Source organism: Pinus tabuliformis, chromosome 9, assembly GCF_031772625.1.
Source record: "Pinus tabuliformis cultivar Carrire ecotype Pingquan chromosome 9, CPIR1, whole genome shotgun sequence".
Taxonomy (NCBI): Eukaryota; Viridiplantae; Streptophyta; class Pinopsida; order Pinales; family Pinaceae; genus Pinus; species Pinus tabuliformis.
This window is the reverse complement of record NC_142307.1, coordinates 1,576,368,362-1,576,387,811: the sequence shown is the minus strand read 5'-3', so window position 1 is coordinate 1,576,387,811 and position 19,450 is coordinate 1,576,368,362. Positions and strand designations below refer to the sequence as shown.

Here is a 19,450-nt window from a genome sequence, read left to right as displayed (position 1 = left end):
TCCTAAAAAATAGCGGCCTAATTCCTCAGGATTTGCGCAAGGAAATAGGGGCCCAAGCAGAGGCATAAATTAACTAAGTCTGGGTCAGAGCTTCATTGAGCAAAAAGATAGGTTAAGTTGTGCTCAGAGCAGGAAAGAAATTGTAATGCATTCTCTATTCATCTGATTAATGCAAGCAGGTTTAAGGGGTTTTTACCAGTTGGTTTCCCCTAGATAAATCTGTGTACTTGTGTATCTGATTGATGCATGTTTGTGAATATTGTTCTAAATTTTGAAATAATTTATGCAAATCAGTAGAGTAGAACTGTGTCTCTTGATTTAGATTAAATTTCATGAGTAGTTGCAATTCTATCACCATATTTCTACAATTATTTCTAGGTTTTCCCCTTAGAGGGGTTTTTCCCTAGCTTGGAGCCTATATTTTGTGTCCATTGTCTTTTTTGATCTTCATGTTTTATGATCTTGGTAATTGTTTGATGAAAATAATCTAACAAATAAAATAAGAAGATGACATAAGCTCACAAGATTTTATCTAGGATAAGGAGAATTTGTTTTAATAGCTACCCTAATGGATTCTCTAACAACAAGATGCACTTCTTCTCAAGATGCCACTCATTTCAGATCTAACCCATATTGTGATCACTTCCAAAATCCTAGGATTCGCTACCACTACAATTGCCTCCTAGCTCAAAGCTTGAATCTCTGCCACAAGGGGTGTACAACAAAGGCCAATCTCCAGGGGTATAGGACCTCCATGCACTAGAACGTCCACAAAGTCAACATTGTGGTGGAAACGCCACTAAACTCGTAGAAAAACGTAAAGCCATGACAAAAGGGCCAAGAACTCATGACAAGAATTAGGGTTTCCATCTTAATGTAAAGGGATGTGAAGATGGTTTACATGTGTGAGTGCATGGGGTGGCAGGCTTCCCCCCCATCCATTAGAGTTGTTTCTAACACCTCGATTAAAGAGATTATTATTATTAATTCCACATTAAGATGGATTATTATTATTTCCATAATAATATTAGGTTATTATTATTATTATTATTATGGAAGTACTTGTTATTATGGAAATAATAATAATAATAATAATAATAATAATAACCCATGTTATTGTGGAATTAATAGTAATAATAATTATCAAGGAAATAATAAATAAATAAATATTATTTTTTTATTATTCATTTCCTCCATTATTATTATTATTATTATTATTATTATTATTATTAAGAACATTATATATGAAGACCTTCGTGCTATTAAAAAAGAATCGTGCTTTAGAATTTAGTTTGTTCAATGTTTGGTTGGACACTCCATCCATCATCAATGACATAAATTTATTTATTATTATGATCTCAAACCTTTTATTTGCCTGATAATGTGTAGAGTCCACCCAAAACGTTGGACAAACTAAATATGAAAACACAATTCTTTTCCAAAAAATCAACTTACAATATGAATCATTGTCAAAATCTGCATAAAACTATTCAAATTACTCCTCACCCTAGTATATCGCTTGATGAAGAAAAATAAAGTTCATTAGTACTATATTCATCAAATGATACATGATTAGTTTATTTAAATTTTGTGTTTCCGCACTAAGGACTATATTGCTGAAATCATCACTAAATCTATGATAAAGGCCACATTTATCAGGTTTCAAACATGCTTTAAATTAAGGAAGTTGCTATCAAGGGGTAGTTGTGATGTTCCTCCCAATCCCCAAAGTTAAGATTAAGAAGGGATGTTAGTATCATTAATGTTCCATCATGTTTATTTGTTGCTGTCTTGACTTAGTGGACATTTAAGTGTATTAGAAGCCACATTGGCTTGTGATTGTTATGGTGGTTTAAAAATGGCTTAGTGGGCCATACTAATACATTGGTTGGGAAGTGGCTCAATCATATGCAATGTTATAGTTATTCTAGAGTCAATCACTATAGAAAAGAGTCTTGATCCTCTTTAGAATTATCACATGTAACATCAAATAAAACATTATATTTATAAGAGTTTCTTTGTGAGGGTTTTCTTCATTATAATCTCAATGTTCATGTGATTTGTGTGGTGACTTTATGTTTTTCAAGGCATTTCTACATTCTAAATTTTAACATATATGGGGTCACTTTTAAAGGTAAATAGTAAATGGGCATGAAATTAGGCCTACATAAATAATGAATGACAAAATTAGTATATACATAAGATTATTGTAGTCATTAACACACATAATCGTATATGATCATTTGATATTATTATATTTTGATTTTAATTGGAGGTTATTCTCCTAGTATCTTAGAATCAATGTGTAACTTTTCATGGGAACCATGCTCCCAATATATTTTTTTTTGTATGGGGAGTGTTTGTTATGTTTTGGATAATTTGAATCATTGTGCTAAGAGGTGCATTCTACAACCCAGTATGAGGGTGATGTGTGATTTCATCCATGCACAAATGGAGTTGAAATTTGCTCTTTAAAAATTAAAAATAAACAAATATTTAGCTAATAAGAAAAAGCCAAAGGAATATATGTTTAGATAAGCAAACAACATCGGAGTGATTGGGAGGTTTATAGAGTGTACCTTCTTTTTGAAGTGTAGAACTTGAAGAAAGGTTTGCACCTCGAGGGATATGATCTCTCTCGATGGATAATAGATTTGGAGTTAGATGGATCCAAACTGGAAATATTGCTATGCACATACATATATGCAAATTCTAGAGACCAAATGTAGATTTCTTGACAAAGTCCAAGATTCACTATTACAAAATGCTCATGTCACCAACCTAGCTATGATCTTTTAGATAATTTAAATACTTCATAATGAATGTAGCAAAAACTTGCTTTGTGTAATGCAATTCTATCTTTGTTCATTTTATATTTTTATCAAGATAGAAGATGTCAATAGATCTATTTAACCCCAAAATCCCATTCTTAACTAAAATTTCCAAATTAAAAAATACTGCTGGATATTTGAATTTTCATTTTCTTTTTAACCTCACCACATCATTGGCCATTGCTATGAAAACCTCACTCCTTCAACACTAATGGATTACTTGCTAACCTCTTAAAAAAGCAATTGTTGTCAAGAGAACAAATGAAGTGGTTTTCAAGTCCCTACAATGCACTAAAGACATGTAAACTAACTAGTAATCACATGTAAACTACACACATGAACTCGAAACTTGAAGATCATAGTAAATGTGTTAATCATAAAGTTTCTAACAAGCACATGATACATGTTAACTGACTCCCATCTTACATCCAAATGACAATTGAGGAAAGTGACTGATTAGCCACAAATTAGAAAGTTACGACAGTGAAGATTTCGAATGTTTGTTTCTGGTGATTGAAACACTTTTCTACATGATCAGCTTTGATCCCTTAGTTTGAATATTGAACTTCTTACTCAGGTGGCTAGCTGAATGCTCTTTGACAATTCACCATTTTTCTAAACAGCTAGCAAGAAAATTTAAGTGTATGGAATAGCAAATTGCACCTTTTCTGGTATTTTTTTTGCTTTAGTACTGTATAAATTTTGTAGGATCACAGGATTTTGTTTCTTTTGCTGGCACTTTCTCAGCCCAAAATTGGCTCACAAAAGGCAAACAAGCCACAGACAATATCTGTACCTGTGGGGAGGATAATAACTTCTCCTTGTAACCTCCCAAGCTAGAACCAATTTACTTGTATATACAAAATATGTCATCCATGGATACATAATGTACCCTAACAATTCTTCGATGCACCATCATGTCCCAACTTACAAAGGGCAATGACATCATCAACTGATCCAAAATTATGTTGCATGGCCGAGCTGGGGGTGAAAATGTTGTGACTGTGAGGGCAAGGGTATGATGCTTTTTCATTGTAAATGTCATCATGATGCGGTGATGAGTTGATATGCTAAGTGGTCCAAACCTCTGGTAATCAGACTCAAAATTATTGTATTTTCAAAGGGACTCTGGTATATTGAGGTAATGCGATTTCTTTTTCTAAACACATGATATAATCATCCAGTTGCATAATGGCATTGCCCAAAATCATTGACAGCTTGGTAGAGTTGAACACTTATAAATTCAGTTAATCATTCAAAAGAAAGAAATGGATCCACGTTTCAAACTTCTCAAAAATAGTTGCGCAACCTTTGGAACATCCCCGGATAATTACCCAATTTCACAGGGTTCGTAACTTGAATAGTGCTTACGATGGGAATCACTAGCAAATTACTTATTTTTGCTCTTATAAAATTGAACTTATTTAGCTGACAGGCAAGTTGTATAGGTAAAGCGCATATTTTGAAGTGGAAGAGCACAAACTTTGCCTAAAAAGCATAAAAGAAACAATATTTTCCATGGGAGAAGGAATTGTAGGAAGTGACCACATAAGTTGCAATCCACAGTAGAGCTGACCTTAAAATAAAAGTACAATATCATTCATCCACAGTAGAGCTGACCTTAAAATAAAAGTACAATATTTTTTGAATAATGTACCATTTAGATTGACGATTTAACCATGGCTAAATTTAAATATCTCAAACAAATAATTGACCGTCATATCTAAAAAAAAACTATAACTTTTATCCCAATTACCATTGCAAAATTTAGAAAGAATAATGGCGAGAAGTTTCGATGTCGAAACGTCGGCATAAGAACAAAGTTGTCTCCCCATGACAATGGCATGAAAACAGATATGAGAAGACGGTCCTTAAGAATTCCTAGAATTCAACTATACAGATGCAAATCCTAAAGCATGATACTAAATCAAAATCTCGGTAATCTTGTCTTCCACCCTCACAATATCTAAAGACCAATCATAAAGCATAATCAATAGAGCACTCTGTTTAAAAACACTTTCTGTGGACAATTGAGGGACCTGACTCCTCATACTCGGTCTTGGCAATCCACATCTGCATACAAAAACGATCAAGGCATGGTTAAATATACAATCAAAGAAATAATATTTATATATTGCAAACCACATTAAATACCACCAAACCAAACAAGAACCTCAAGTTCCGCATGTAGAAAGTAGAGAATAACCTGCTGAAATGTGCTAAGAGATGCCAAGATAGAACCTCCGATCCAAACACTGTACTTCCTCTCAGGGGGTGCTACAACTTTGATTTTCATGCTACTGGGAGCAAGTGCAGTGATCTCTTTGCTCATACGATCAGCTATACCAGGAAACATGGTAGAACCACCACTAAGAACGATGTTTCCATAGAGATCTTTTCTGATATCCACATCACATTTCATAATGGAATTGTATGTAGTCTCATGGATACCCGCCGCTTCCATTCCAATGAGAGATGGCTGGAACAAAACCTCAGCACATCTGAAACGCTCAGCACCAACGGTAATGACCTGTCCATCAGGAAGCTCATAATTCTTTTCTTGTGAAGAACTACTCTTCGATGTTTCAAGTTCTTGCTCATAGTCAAGGGCTACATAAGCAAGCTTCTCTTTCATGTCACGTACAATTTCACGCTCTGCTGTAGTGGTGAATGAGTAGCCCCTTTCAGTCAGTATCTTCATCAGAGCATCTGTCAAATCTCTCCCAGCAAGATCTAACCTAAGAATAGCATGTGGAAGGGCGTACCCTTCGTAAATTGGCACAGTGTGTGTAACACCATCTCCAGAGTCGAGAACAATACCTGTGACAAGAAATGCATAGTCAAAAATGGCAATCCAAGTAGAGCTCTACTTAAAAGGGAACCAGAATTACCACTAAAGCCAAGCTCCTCAAATCACGGACAAAACTCTACTTTGTTGGTAAAACTCATTGGAATTGAAGCCCATATTGTGTGTGTGGGGACTCATCACAAATTTAGGTCATCAATAATGATATGCAGGTGCCACCTGCAAACCACTAGACCAAGATACATTTCATGGTAGGCAATTAAACATGCCCCGTATAAAAAAAAAATTGAAGTGATTCCTCAGTGAAGCGCTATTTAGTACACCTACCAGTTGTACGCCCGCTTGCATATAGGGACAGCACAGCCTGAATGGCAACATACATGGCCGGTACATTGAAGGTTTCAAACATAATCTGAGTCATCTTCTCCCTGTTGGCCTTGGGATTCAAAGGTGCTTCGGTAAGTAGTACAGGGTGCTCCTCCGGGGCAACTCGAAGTTCATTATAGAATGTGTGATGCCAAATCTTCTCCATGTCATCCCAGTTGGTCACAATCCCATGCTCGATTGGGTACTTTAAAGTAAGGATACCTCTCTTTGATTGAGCTTCATCCCCTACATAAGCATCTTTCTGTCCCATTCCAACCATGACTCCAGTATGGCGTGGTCGACCCACAATACTGGGATACACTGCCCTAGGAGCATCATCTCCCGCAAATCCAGCCTGTAAAAGAATAAAAGAAGCACGAGAACAACAAAAAGAGGAAGCTAATGAGGAGTCATACATAATAGACTAATGATATTACAAAGTAGAAGATTGGAGAACAATTGTAAATAAAAAAGATGGTTTGTAGGTGACAGCGTATCCACTGCAGGTACATATGGAGTAGTGCACTGACCTTAACCATTCCGGACCCATTGTCACAGACAAGCGGTTGAATATCCTCTGTATCGGCCATTATTTTGTTCACTACAAGGCAAACTAATTTAAACAAATTAGGAAAGAAATTGGAATGGAAAAATCCAAAATATAGTGCAAAAAGCTACTACAATACCTGGCAAACTAAAAATAACAAGCAGCACCAAAATTTGTTGATCGCTGGAATTCAAAATTGCAGCATATCAATAGCTAAAGTGCTATCAAGTGAAAATCTATCCTTGATAGATAAAATCCTAAACGCTAACAATCTCCAAACAAATACATTGAGCACAATGTTACTCTCAAGGAGGAAAGGACAACACTCAAATTACCATGAAATCAGAACAGAAGCAAATGCTACTAACACATCAGAGATTCAGACCACAATAACTCCAATAAAACCCAACTCACTGATGGAGGTCATGCGTTAAGAAGCTGTATATGTGATTTGAAAATGGGACGGCCACAGGAAAAAAATACACATTTATTAAGTACTTTATAAATTGCAGGAGTCTAAGCAAGACATATACTACATACGACAAAAGCATAAATTTTCACTGAATCGAAAGTAATGTATCAAACCTGTATCCCAAAACGTAACGGTCCTAATCAATTGATAGAGCTCACTAACGAAAATTAACCTATTTTTTTAGCATTAACCTACAAGGCTAAGTTGTATGGAGCCTTAGGTAGAGGGATCTCCAGCGTGGGTACAGGCCTTCAAAAATAGAGTATGCAGGGTATGGGTACAGCAACATATATATATTTCCAGTTCCTCCAGGAGTACGAGGTAAACTGTAAAAGTACCTCTGGTTTGCTAAGTAAATGTAGTAGGGTAACTAATACCTGAGAGGGAACCTTAGGGATGCGCCAACATAAACCGGGGGAATTCTGTCTGTGCAGTGTGGAATACCCTTATTAGGCAATGACCAGGCTTTTGGTGCTACTTAGTTGTGCGTGAGATGGGAAAAGAAAGACCTATGAATCTGCCAGCTCGGGATTGCATATGAGAGGGAAGCTTGCACTAGCTGTAGCAAGGTGGCTGTTTTCCGTTATTTTTCAGCAGATTTTTGCCCGCTCTGGAAAAATAAATGCCAGTTCTAAACATATTGATGTGCAAGATCGATACTGTTTCTGGCATTCAAAAACAGGATTTAGGGTTACTCTATTTAGATTTTGCCTTGATTTGGGGAAGATTTCGCCTGGACGTCCCAGAATTGGTACAGGCGTATGTACTATGCAGTACAGGGACGTCCCCAGTTCTGGCCATCTAGGAGTCTAGGGCTGGGGATGTGTTCCCATGCAACTTAGCTACAAAGCCTCCATAACTTGGCCACAAAGTGGCATATCTATGGATGTCCCAATTGGCACCTGCTTTGTTCAGATCTTGGTAGACAAATATTCACTTTTCAGAACATATTTGAATTGTTTTGTTGAGGTGATCCATCCAAGAATTGTAAAACTTAAACCATGCCAGATGCTCATGTGCTACTCTCTGTCTTAGCCAGCCCTATGGAATAACATTACAATAATTGTATATTCAGCGAAAATAGCAGATTTATATTCAATACTTTATGGGAGAACATGAGGAAAATTGTGGCCCTAGTGTTCCATGAGCAAAGTTTCTCCAAGCGTAAGTTCCTAAGAGACATTGAAGGTATAGTGTTTTTTATTGCCCATGTTCTCAATGAATACTCATAAGAATAAAACACATAATTCACCATACATGTGAAAGGGGAAGCTTTGAATGAATTAACAGGTGGAAAATGTCTGCCATCTAACAGTGTATTCTTCAATATACAAATGTAGTACATTCAAGCCATTGAACAAACTGTTTTTTGCATCAGCTGATCAAAGTTTCCGGAAAACTTGACTGCAATAAATCAAATTGAAGATTAACACTTTCTTCTTTTTCACATTGAGATTGGCGGACACAAACATACCATGCCTTTTGAGAGAGCCATTCACAAAATCAATGGATTTTCACATGGAGGGAGAATTGTCATTTTTTGTGCATACAAAATCAAATATAATAGGAAAAATACGGTTACACAGTCCCAATTCGCAGACAGCCAGTCAGGGTAAAGATTGATCTTCAATCCATTGATGCAAATGCAATATGCAAAACCAAAGATCATGAAGGACAAAACCAATCACTTCGGTCAATATAAATGGCCTACAACTCGTCAGGATGCAAATCAATCGATGCCAATAATGAGATATTGCTGCAGCACAGCCTGATCTCTAATCCAGTGGGGTGCAAATGCAATATGAAAAACCACAGAGCATGAAGGACAAGATCAATCACTTAGCTGGATACAAATGGCCTAGAACTTGTCAGGATGCAAACCAATCGATGCCAATAATAACAAATTGCTGCAGCACAACAGCTCCTAATGAGAGAATCACATATTTAGTATAATCCGTGACAAGAATTCTAGAAGAGATCGATCATTCTGAAAGAGATCAAACACTCTTTGAGGTCGAATGGACCAAAGATTAGTCAACTGGGCTAGTGAAAGTACGGTGCTGTTATAACACCCACCAGGGTTCGAATTCCTCAGAAAAGTCGCTAGTGCACTCTTTCAAGGGCACCGTTGTTAAGCGATTGAGCCGTTAGGTCAAGCCAGGTGGTCACACGCCCAGGATTGGAAACGCCATCGCACCTCTTGATAAGAAGTGGTAGGCGGTGGAGGCATTTAAAGGCTTCCAATAAACCAGTGGACGAAAAAAGGAATTGCAGCAGGAACACAATCAGCTTGTGAATCAAAGCCACCCGCAAGCTTTAACATTTTAGGATTCAGTAGTAAACATCCAACCGGGAAGCAGAATTCTAAGATCCATGATGAGTCCAGGTTCTAAAATGATAATGAGGTCTTTCAAATTCAAGTAGCCTAACAGTGTCTCTGTATTGAGCCTTCAAAATGCTCATTGACAAACAATGCATGTTAAGACTAGGATGCATTCTCCACAGTCATATTAACATAAAATTTCACAATGTTGCTAGTGACATTAATCTTAGCATAACCAGATGTTCGCAATGTGATCTAAGCTCTGTATCATTAGAGCCTCCAGAGTTTATCTATGAGAGTATTTAATTACAGTAACCCTTAACCAAAAGAAAAAATGGAAAATGGAAAAAAGACAACGAGTTTAACCTTAAATTGAAGATCTGGTTCTGGTTCGCCTGCTATGCCTATAACCTTCTCCTTTCTTTGGCTGGCTCGCGAGATACAGGGAGGAGAAGATGTTGAGGTATATATACATAAACAAACGAATTCAAATGGATTAGATCATTGAGTGGAGTAAAATCCGGCCAAATTAAAGTGTAATTCAAAATTATTTATTAAGCAAAAATCAGAGAAACAGGGTGGATTGAAGCTTGCAAAATGGTTTTGCGAATATTTAATCGGAAAAGAAGGGATGGGACCAGGTATTGGGAAGCTTTTCCTCCTTTTTCCTGGGTTCATGTCATATCAAACATTCCTCGGTGTCCAGCATCTCCAAGTTGTTGGAGAAAGTGCCTTCCATTAGATTTGCTTTGGATGCTAGTCTGTAATTTCTGCTCCACTTGGGCATGGTCCGCCCAGTTGGGAAATGTCTAGTGGGTGTGTAATGGAACATGATTGCGCCAACAAGGTGCCGGGTAATAGTTATGAGAATCATGTCTGACAGTTGCATCATGCATCGCTTTGATAAACGATGCTCAAAACGCATTTTCTTTGGGCCACTTAGTTTGAAACTAGTGAAACTACGAAGTTCGGTAGTTCAAATTCTCTTTATTTTATTTTATTTTATTTTATTTTAAGCACAATTTACGTAAGTGGTATAAATACTTATTTTATAATATATTTTATATTATAAAGTCAAACAATATTATAAAAAATTAAATCATAATTTATTAGAATTAGTTAAATAAATTTGAGAAAGTAAGAAAAAGTCAATCTATGGAGATAGAGGAATTGTCTCAACGCCTAAAAGTGGTTGGAATCCGGGTAAAAAAAAAATTAAAAAATCTTGTAGAAAGGGTGATTGAATCATGTTTTTGATGGTGGAAATGGATTTAACACCATCAAAAAATTCTAGGGCACCTAAAATTATGAATTTTGACAGCGTTTACTTGGATTTACAAAAATCCTTACCAGATTTTTTCAAAATATGGCAGGAATTTTCATAACTTTCATGGCAAAAAAGCATAATTGTTAAACTAGGCAAAAAAGAGTATGTAAGCATATTTTTAGTTTTGTAGATTAATTTATTTTCACTTTATTATAGATTTCTAATTTGTAAATAGATATTGGGGTAATATTATGGTCAGTGCCATTATTTATTAATATCACATATCCAAAACAATAGTATACTCTAACTTATAAATGAAATGACATTTTTTGAAGCATTTTTTTTATAAACTTTAATAAAAAATTTGTAGAGATTTTTGAACTTAACATTATTTATGAATACCACATATCCAAAACAATGGTATAGTCTAACTTATAGACGAAATGACTTTTTTTCCGAGCATTTTTTATGGTTAATTTTAATCAAAATTTGGTAGAGATTTTTAAAACTTGACTTTAAGTTATTTAATCTGTAAAATTCGAGTGCCTAGGGGTTTTTGATCCGAATTGGATCCTTCAACACTTTTAAAGTTCCCTGAACTCTGAAAAACTCATACCGAAGTTTCAAAGTATTATGGATTTCGAAGCTTATCAGAAATAACCTTTGAACAATGGCAATTTGTGGTTAGCACGGAACAACGAGGACCTTCGGTCAAAACGCACAGACTGTTGGCCCATGGTGACCGCGCACTAGCACAAAATGACAAATGAATCCAACAACAAAGGTAGTTTTTGATACGCGATTAGCACTAAAGCGATCGCAGGGCGTCCCCCTCAGTGAAGGAAAGCCCCCAAGCGCTCGGTCACGAGGAAAAGCATAAAATCATACGGAAATCGCCAATTCCGTCAAAAGGCAGGTCCCGCGCTAAAACCGGCAGGATATCGGAAGGACTTCAAGCGGTAAGCGGGTTCGAACGAGTCCCACCTGATGCCATACACTGGGTGACACATGTCCAGTGGATAAGAGAGAAAATCACTCACATCGCGCGGGTAAAGGTCATGCTACTTCACTGTGCGATATGGATGGAGACAGTAGGATCTGGAGGCTCCAGATCAACGGCGGAGAAATGATCCGATGGATGACCGGATTCGATGGGGAAATAGGCTGAGTCATATAAGATTTGAGGTCCAGCATGACCGATGAGTTGGTAGAGGAATCAGTTTCGCGCGCAATCTTGAAGCAACGGAAATAACGACCATTCAAAGAGGACTGACACTCAGTTCGTGAGGAAACAAGTGACCACCTCCCTGTGAAGCGTTACACAGTGATGATGACGCAAAGCAGGGGAATTCCAGCGAGTAGAGGCAGGAGATCCAGAGAGTCGGGAAGCGGAAACGAACAGTCAGGGAGCAGATTGGCTTTAAGCCACAAACAGAGAAAGAGCAAAGGGAGCGAGGAAGAGAGACACAGAAAGAGAAGCAGAAAGCCGAGAGGCAAGAAAGAAGTAAATTGCAGAGAACAGAGAAGCTGAGTTGACCTGCAGAGCAAAGGCAGCATCGAGCAGACAGAGATAGAGAGAGTCCAAGAGTCTATGAATGATCTGGACTTAAACAGGGACGCAATAAAATACAGAGATAACCATAAAGACAGATATGCAGCGAAAATAATACTTCATTTCATTACTGTAAAATACTGAAATATGTTTACAAACAGAAATGGAAATAAACCAGCTAGGGCGATGGTAGCTTATCTTTGAGAAGAGATGTGGCGGCTACATGCCTCTGAACTGTGTTACAATGAGGCTCGAAGGCCTATTTATTGTTGAGAAGCAATGGAAAACCTTTCGCATCCCGAAACCTAACCCTAGAAGATGAAACACCAAATTGTGGGCCCCGTTTGGGTAAATTGGTACATCAATTTCCCGAGGTCGTAACTTTGGCATACGATCTCCGTTTGACGCGTACAATAGCTCGTTAGAAAGATCTGTCCGAGCACTGCCCCAAATTTCCCAAAAAACATAGTTTAGGGCCTCAAAACGGCTCCGGAAGTTCAAGACCCGAAAAACTGCTAAAAATAGTAAACTGTGCTACAATTTATGAAACTGAAAAAGCTGAAAGAGACAGTTGTGGGGGTCCAAATGGGATAGGTGGGTGGCCACCAACATCCACCTGGATCAATGAACTCCAGAGAATGCTTGAGAGGTTCAAGCAACTCTTCTATGTATATCTATCAGGTATTGAGTACCAAATTGGACTCATACCACTAAGACCAGTTGAGGTCGAGATTCAATAAGGGGAGTCTGTGTACTCTAGAGACTTGGGGAATCCAAGTACAATCCTACTGATCATCCTCTGTTCCGTGAGACTCAATTTGAGCTCACTATTGTAAAAAAATTTGCTTTAAGACACAGTAGAAAGGCCACCACTGAATGCTGGACCAGGAGACGTAGCCCGGGAAGATTGGGTGAACTCCTTATTAAGTTGCTTGTGTTTTATGTGTTTGCTTACTGTGTTTCTTTTATTGTTTCAGTGTCTGTGTATTTCGCAATCTTATCGATCCGTTGCATAAAATAACATAGGCACACCCTAGCACTTGAGTCTGTAATACCTTCATTATATCTCTGAGGTCATTTACAAGTGATTTCAGATCAAGTGGTATCAGAGCTCATGGTTGTTAAGGTTAGACAAGCTTGTGCTGGATTTTGTTGTTGAATGCTAACTAGATCAAAGCTTAAATTAGGAGAAAGAGAGTTGGTTGAAACTAACCCGGAAATTGGAAGAGTCTATCCTCAGAGGAAAATGTTAGAAGAAAGTCCCTTGGGACCAGACCCCCAATTTATAGATAGTTTTCTGGCCATGAGGCCCATGGTAGAGGAAATGTATAGGGACTTTAGGAAACATAAAGATGAAGATTCATCAGGCTCCAAACAAGATAAAGGAGAAGAAGAGTCTCTCCTCCATGACCACTCAAAAGGCAAAGGGAAAGAAGAAAACTTTCTCACACCTCCTAGTAGCCCTGAACATAAAAAGAAGACATCTTTGATTAAATTAGATGTTAAATTTAATTTACCAATATATGATGGAGAGTTGAATGCAGAGAAGTTGGATAATTGGATCAAACAAATTGATGTTTATTGCAGAGTGCAGAGTATGGACTCAGACAAGAGTAAGATTTAGTTGGCTAGCCTACGCCTCGGAGGCATTGCCTTGGTATGGTGGGAAGGCAAGACACAAGCTGACATGAAGAAACATGGTAAGATTCTTTCTGTCTGGAGTGAATTTGTTTCTGCAATCAAAAAGTAGTTCTATCCACTAGCTTACATGCAGCAAGCCATGATGAGCTGGCAAACTCTTCGCCAATTGAAAGGGCAAAGTGTATAAGGTTACACCCAAGAATTTAGGAAAAGAGCTTTGATTCTAGGAATTTCTTTAGACTCACCTGAGACTCTGTTGAAGTACATAGGTGGTCTACACAGCTACATGAGGCACACTATCCTCATGTTTAATCCCACTAGTATAGATGAGGTATTTGTTCAAGCTACGCATCTAGAAGCTAGAGGAAAGAATGGGAACCCAGAAGTTGGGGGATCATCCAAGCCCATTGCAAGCAAGAATAAGGAGAAAAGAAAATAGAAATGGAAAGAGAGGAAGGCCAACACTGCACAGAAAAGAAAGTCTTCATGCACTTACTGTAAGAAGTATGGGCATAATGATGAGCATTGTTGGATCCTGCATCCAAAGCTGAGACTTAAGAAGTTCGAGGGCAAGAAGAAGAAGATTGCTGCAGCTATTCAGAAATATTTGGGGTCGGACTCAGGAAATGAAACAACCACTACAGCCACAGGTATAAAAGGTAAAAATTATGAAGCATCTACTAGTAATTCTGCACAATCCACTAATAATGAAGAAAATGAGAGAAAAAGACACGAGCTTTTCCATATTCGAATTATTTCTAAACATCAAAAGATTGATACTTTGTTTGATAGTGGCTCACAAGTAAATTTAATTTCTGAAGCAATTGTAAAGAAGTTGGGATTACTAACTACACCTCACAAGAAACCATACCCATTAGGTTGGTTAAGTGATAAAGCACAACTACAAGTGACTAGACAATGTAAACTTAAGTTTTCTTTTGGGTCAGCATTTGTAGATGAGGTTGAGTTAGATATAGTTCCTTTGAATATATGTGGAATTGTTTTAGGAAGTCCTTACTTGTATGATAGAAAAGCTATTTTCTATAGAGTTGAGAACAAGTATCTCCTTGTTAAAGATGGAATCGAATATATTGTAAAAGCTCATAAGCTCAAGAATAACTATACTCTCATAAACTCAGGGCAGATGAAACGAATTGTAAATTCATGCAAACAATTTTTACTGATGGTTGTAAAGGAAAAGAAACCTGATAAAACCAATGTATTTGAGAGATGTGATGCTAAACATCAAGCTGATTTAGAAAAAGTTGTTTCAGAATATGATATCTTGTTTCAAGAACCTAAAGGCCTGCCACCCAAAAAGGAAATAGTGCATGATATTAATTTGCAGCAAGATGCTCCATTGCCTAACATCGGAATGTATAGGTTGTTCGCTTTAGAGAATGCAGAAATCAAGAAGCAGGTGCAAGAGTTGCTCGAGAAGGGGTTCATCAAACCTAGCACATCACCATGTGGGTCTCCAATCGTTTTGGTGAAAAAGAAAGATGGCTCGTGGAGAATGTGCATTGATTACTGAGCACTGAATAAGATAACAATAAAAAATCATTATCCCCTTCCTCGCATAGATGATCTATTAGATCAGTTAAAGGAAGCTGTTTATTTTTCCAAGTTAGACTTGCATAGTGGATATCATCAGGTTAGAGTTGCAGAACAACATGCATGGAAGACTGCTTTCAAAACAAAGTAGGGATTGTATGAGTAGTTGGTTATGCCTTTTGGCTTAACTAATGCTCCTGCTACTTCCATGAGAATAATGAATGATGTACTCAGACCTTTTCTTGATGATTTTGTTATTGTATATCTAGATGACATTCCTATATTTAGCAAAACGTGGGAAGAACATTTAAAGCATGTTAAGCAAACACTAGATGTTTTGAAAAGAGAAAAACTTTATGTTAAACTCTCAAAATCTGAATTTGGTAAAACATCTTTGAATTATTTGGGACATATAGTAGGGGGTGGTGAATTGAAGATAAAGGTGGCAGTGATTGTAAACTGGCCTAAATCCAAATCTACTACAGAAGTTAGAAGCTTCTTAGGAGCAGCACAATATTGGAGAAAGTTCATTTCTAACTTTTCCTTAATTGCAACTCCCTTACATGCTTTAACAGGATTGAACAAGGTGTTTCAGTGGGGAGGCAAACAGCAGAAAGCCTTCGACACCTTGAAAGAAAAGATTAGTACAGCACCAGTACTAGCATTGCCCGATCTTCAAAGATCATTTGAGATCCAAACGGATGCCAGTGATTATGCCATGGGAGCAGTGTTGATACAACATGGTAAACCCATATGTTATCATTCTGAGACATTTAATTCTGCAGTAGTTAACTATCCCACATATGATAAAGAATTGTATGCATTAGTGCAGAGTGTGAAAAAGTGGAAACATTACTTAATGGGAAAAGAGACAATTATACATATTGATCATCAACCACTCCAATATCTACACTCCCAAACTAAGTTGCAGCCATCAAGACACTATAGATGGATGGGTTTTCTACAACAGTTTCATTTAGTCATCAGATATAAAAAGGGCATACACAATAAAGTTGCAGATATGTTATCTAAACCAATTATAAACGCATCTACTATACTTAAGCATAACCCAGTATTGCATGAGAGCTGCATTGAACAATATGTTCAAGATATAGATTTTAAAGATGTATATGCACCTTTAAGTCAAGGCAAACGAGTAGAAGAATTGGAATATCACATTAAGAACCAACTCTTGTATCATTGTGGGAAGCTATGCATTCCACAAACTAACAGAGTATAGATAATTCGAGAAGCACACACTTCTCTAATATCAGGTCACTTTGGTGTAAGTAAAACAGTTGCTTAGCTGCAAAGATTTTGTTATCGACAAAAAATGAATGAGACGGTTTCTAGATATGTAAGAGGGTGTACCATGTGTGCTCAAACCAAGCCCAGCAATAGAAAACTAGGTTTGTACTCTCCACTACCAGTTCCTTCTCATCCTTGGGAAAGTGTTTCCATGGACTTTGTTGGAGGATTGCCTAAATCTAGAAAAGGTCATGACTATTTATATGTTGTTGTGGATAGGTTTAGCAAAATGTGTATTTTGATACCTTGTAGTAAACAGATTACAGCTGAACAAACTGCAAAGTTGTTCTTTCAGCATGTATGGGTTCATTTCAGATTACCCACTTCGATTGTATCTGATCGAGACACCTAATTTGTTGGGAAGTTTTGGTTGAGTTTGTGGGAATTGATGGGCACCAAACTGAAGAAAAGCATAGCCTTTCATCCACAGACAGATGGACAAACAGAAGTGCTCAACAGGACAGTGATCCAGTTGCTCAGAGGCTATTGCAGCAAGCATCCCAAACTTTGGGATGAACACTTGTGTTATGTGCAACATACTTACAACCGAGCAAAACATTCCTCTACACAAAGATCTCCTTTTGAGACCTGTTTTGGTTTCACACCAAGGTCTCCCTTGGATTTTGTCTTTGGTAAAGACATAGCAGTTGATGGACACAGTGATGTGGACAAGGCAACCAAGTTCATTGAACAAATCCAAGAGATTCACCAGGCTGTACAGAAACAACTGGAAAGGAGCCAAGCCAAATACAAGGCAAGGCATGACAAGCATCGGATGGAGCATAGTTTCCAAATTGGTGATCAAGTCTGGCTGTATATCAGCAAAGACAGAATGCAAGGTGAAGGTAAAAAGCTAAAGCCAATAAGGTATGGACCTTTCAAGATACTTGAGAAAATTGGTGAGAATGCTTTTCGCCTTGATTTACCAGCTTACATGCACATCTACTCAGTCGTTAATGCAGACAACTTGAGACTATTTGAACCTTCATTAATTGAAGATCCCGAAGAGCAAAGTCAATTGACTTTTGTTGATGATTTGTTACCTGAATATTTTAATGAATTGCAGGAAGACACAGTTATGGACAGGAAGGTGAGGACGATGCGCAGGGGAGATGTTGAGTACCTCAGAATTGGACTCAAGGGTTCAAAGCCAAGCAGTGCAAAATGGATGGAGATTGGACAAGTGAGAGAGCAATACCCTCACTTAGTCGATGCTTGAAAACCAACTTTTGGTGGTCCAAAAGCTTTTTCAGTGGGAAGGTCATGATCCGAATTGGATCCTTAAACACTCTTAAAGTTCCCTGAACTCTAAAAAACTCATATCGAAGTTTCAAAGTATTATGGATGTCGAAGCTTATCAGAAATAACCTCTGAACAATGGCAAGTTCTGGTCAACACAGAACAATGAGGACCCTCGGTCAAAGCACGTAGACCGTTGGCCCATGGTGACTGGGCACTAACACAAATTCACAAACGGGAGGTCAAATCTAATAACATAGACAGTGTCTGATATGCAATTAGCGTTAAATCAGTGCTAATCGCGTATCACAAGGCGTCCCCTTCAGTGAAGGAAAGCCCCCAAGTGCTCAGTCACGAGGAAAAGCATAAAACCGTATGGAAATTGCTGATTCCGTCAGAAGGCGGGTCCCGCGCTAAAACCGGCAGGATATCAGAAGGATTTCAAGCAGTAAGCGGGTTCGACTGAGTCCCGCCTAATGCCATACACTGGGTGACACGCGTCTAGTGGATGAGAGAGAAAACCGCTCACATCGCGTGGGTAAAGGTCATGCTACTTCACCGCGCGATATGGACGGAGACTGTAGGATCTAGAGGCTCTAGATCAACGGCGGAGAAATGATCCGATGGATGACCAGATTCGATGGGGAAATAGGCTGAGTCATATAAGATTTGAGGTCCGGCATGACTGATGAGTTGGCAGAGGAATCAGTTTCGTGGGCAATCTTGAAGCAACAGAAATAACAACTGTTCAAAGAGGACTGACACTCAGTTCGTGAGGAAACAAGTGGCCACCTCTCTGTGAAGCGTTACACAGTGATGATGATGCAGAGTAGGGGAATTCCAGTGGGCAGAGGCAGGAGATCCAGAGAGTTGGGAAGCAGAAACGAACAGTCAGGGAGCAGATTGGCTTTAAGCCACGAACAAACAGAGAGCAAAGGGAGCAAGGAAGAGAGGCATAGAAAGAGAAGCAGAAAGCCAAGAGACAAGAAATAAGTAAATTGCAGAGAACAGAGAAGCCGAGCTGACCTGCAGAGCAAAGGCAGCATCAAGCACACAGAGACAGAGAGAGTCCGAGAGTCTGTGAACTCCAAAGAAGGCTTGAGAGGTTCAAGCAACTCTTCTGTGTATACCTGTCAGGTATTGAATACCAAATTGGACTCATACCACTAAGACCAGTTGAGGTCGAGATTCAGTAAGGGGGAGTCTGTGTACTCTAGAGACTTAGGGATCCAAGTACAATCCTACTGATCATCCTTTGTTCCGTGAGACTCAATTTGAGCGCACTATTGTAAAAACTCTACTTTAAGACACAATAGAAAGGCCACCACTGAAGGCTGGACTAGGAGACGTAGCCCAGGAGGATTTGGTGAACTCCTTATTAAGCTTGTTGTGTTTTATGTGTTTGCTTATTGTGTTTCTCTTATTGTTTCATTGTCTGTGTATTTCACAATCTTATCAATCCATTACATAAAATAACATAGGCACACCCCAACACTTGAGTATGTAATACCTTCATTATTTCTCTGAGGTCATTTACGGGTGAC

The 19,450-nt window shown here is 38.1% G+C and overlaps 1 protein-coding gene across 3 annotated transcripts; it reads right to left on the bottom strand.

Annotated features, from left to right (window-relative positions):
- Positions 1 to 4,452: 4,452 nt before the first annotated feature.
- Positions 4,453 to 10,212, bottom strand: LOC149154708 (actin-7-like). 3 transcript variants are annotated; one of them, XM_089440593.1, is made up of 6 exons: positions 9,712 to 10,212; positions 6,690 to 6,733; positions 6,534 to 6,604; positions 5,965 to 6,358; positions 5,038 to 5,651; positions 4,453 to 4,904 (listed from the first exon to the last, which is right to left on the bottom strand). In XM_089440593.1, the coding sequence occupies exons 3-6, from the start codon at positions 6,591 to 6,593 to the stop codon at positions 4,839 to 4,841; spliced, it is 1,134 nt and encodes a 377-aa protein (XP_089296719.1). In that variant the 5' UTR covers positions 6,594 to 6,604; positions 6,690 to 6,733; positions 9,712 to 10,212; the 3' UTR covers positions 4,453 to 4,838. The 3 variants fall into 3 exon arrangements, with proteins under 3 accessions (XP_089296719.1, XP_089296718.1, XP_089296717.1); XM_089440592.1 differs by lacking the exon at positions 6,690 to 6,733 and having other exon boundaries at positions 6,534 to 6,616; XM_089440591.1 differs by lacking the exon at positions 6,690 to 6,733 and having other exon boundaries at positions 9,712 to 10,205.
- Positions 10,213 to 19,450: the final 9,238 nt, after the last annotated feature.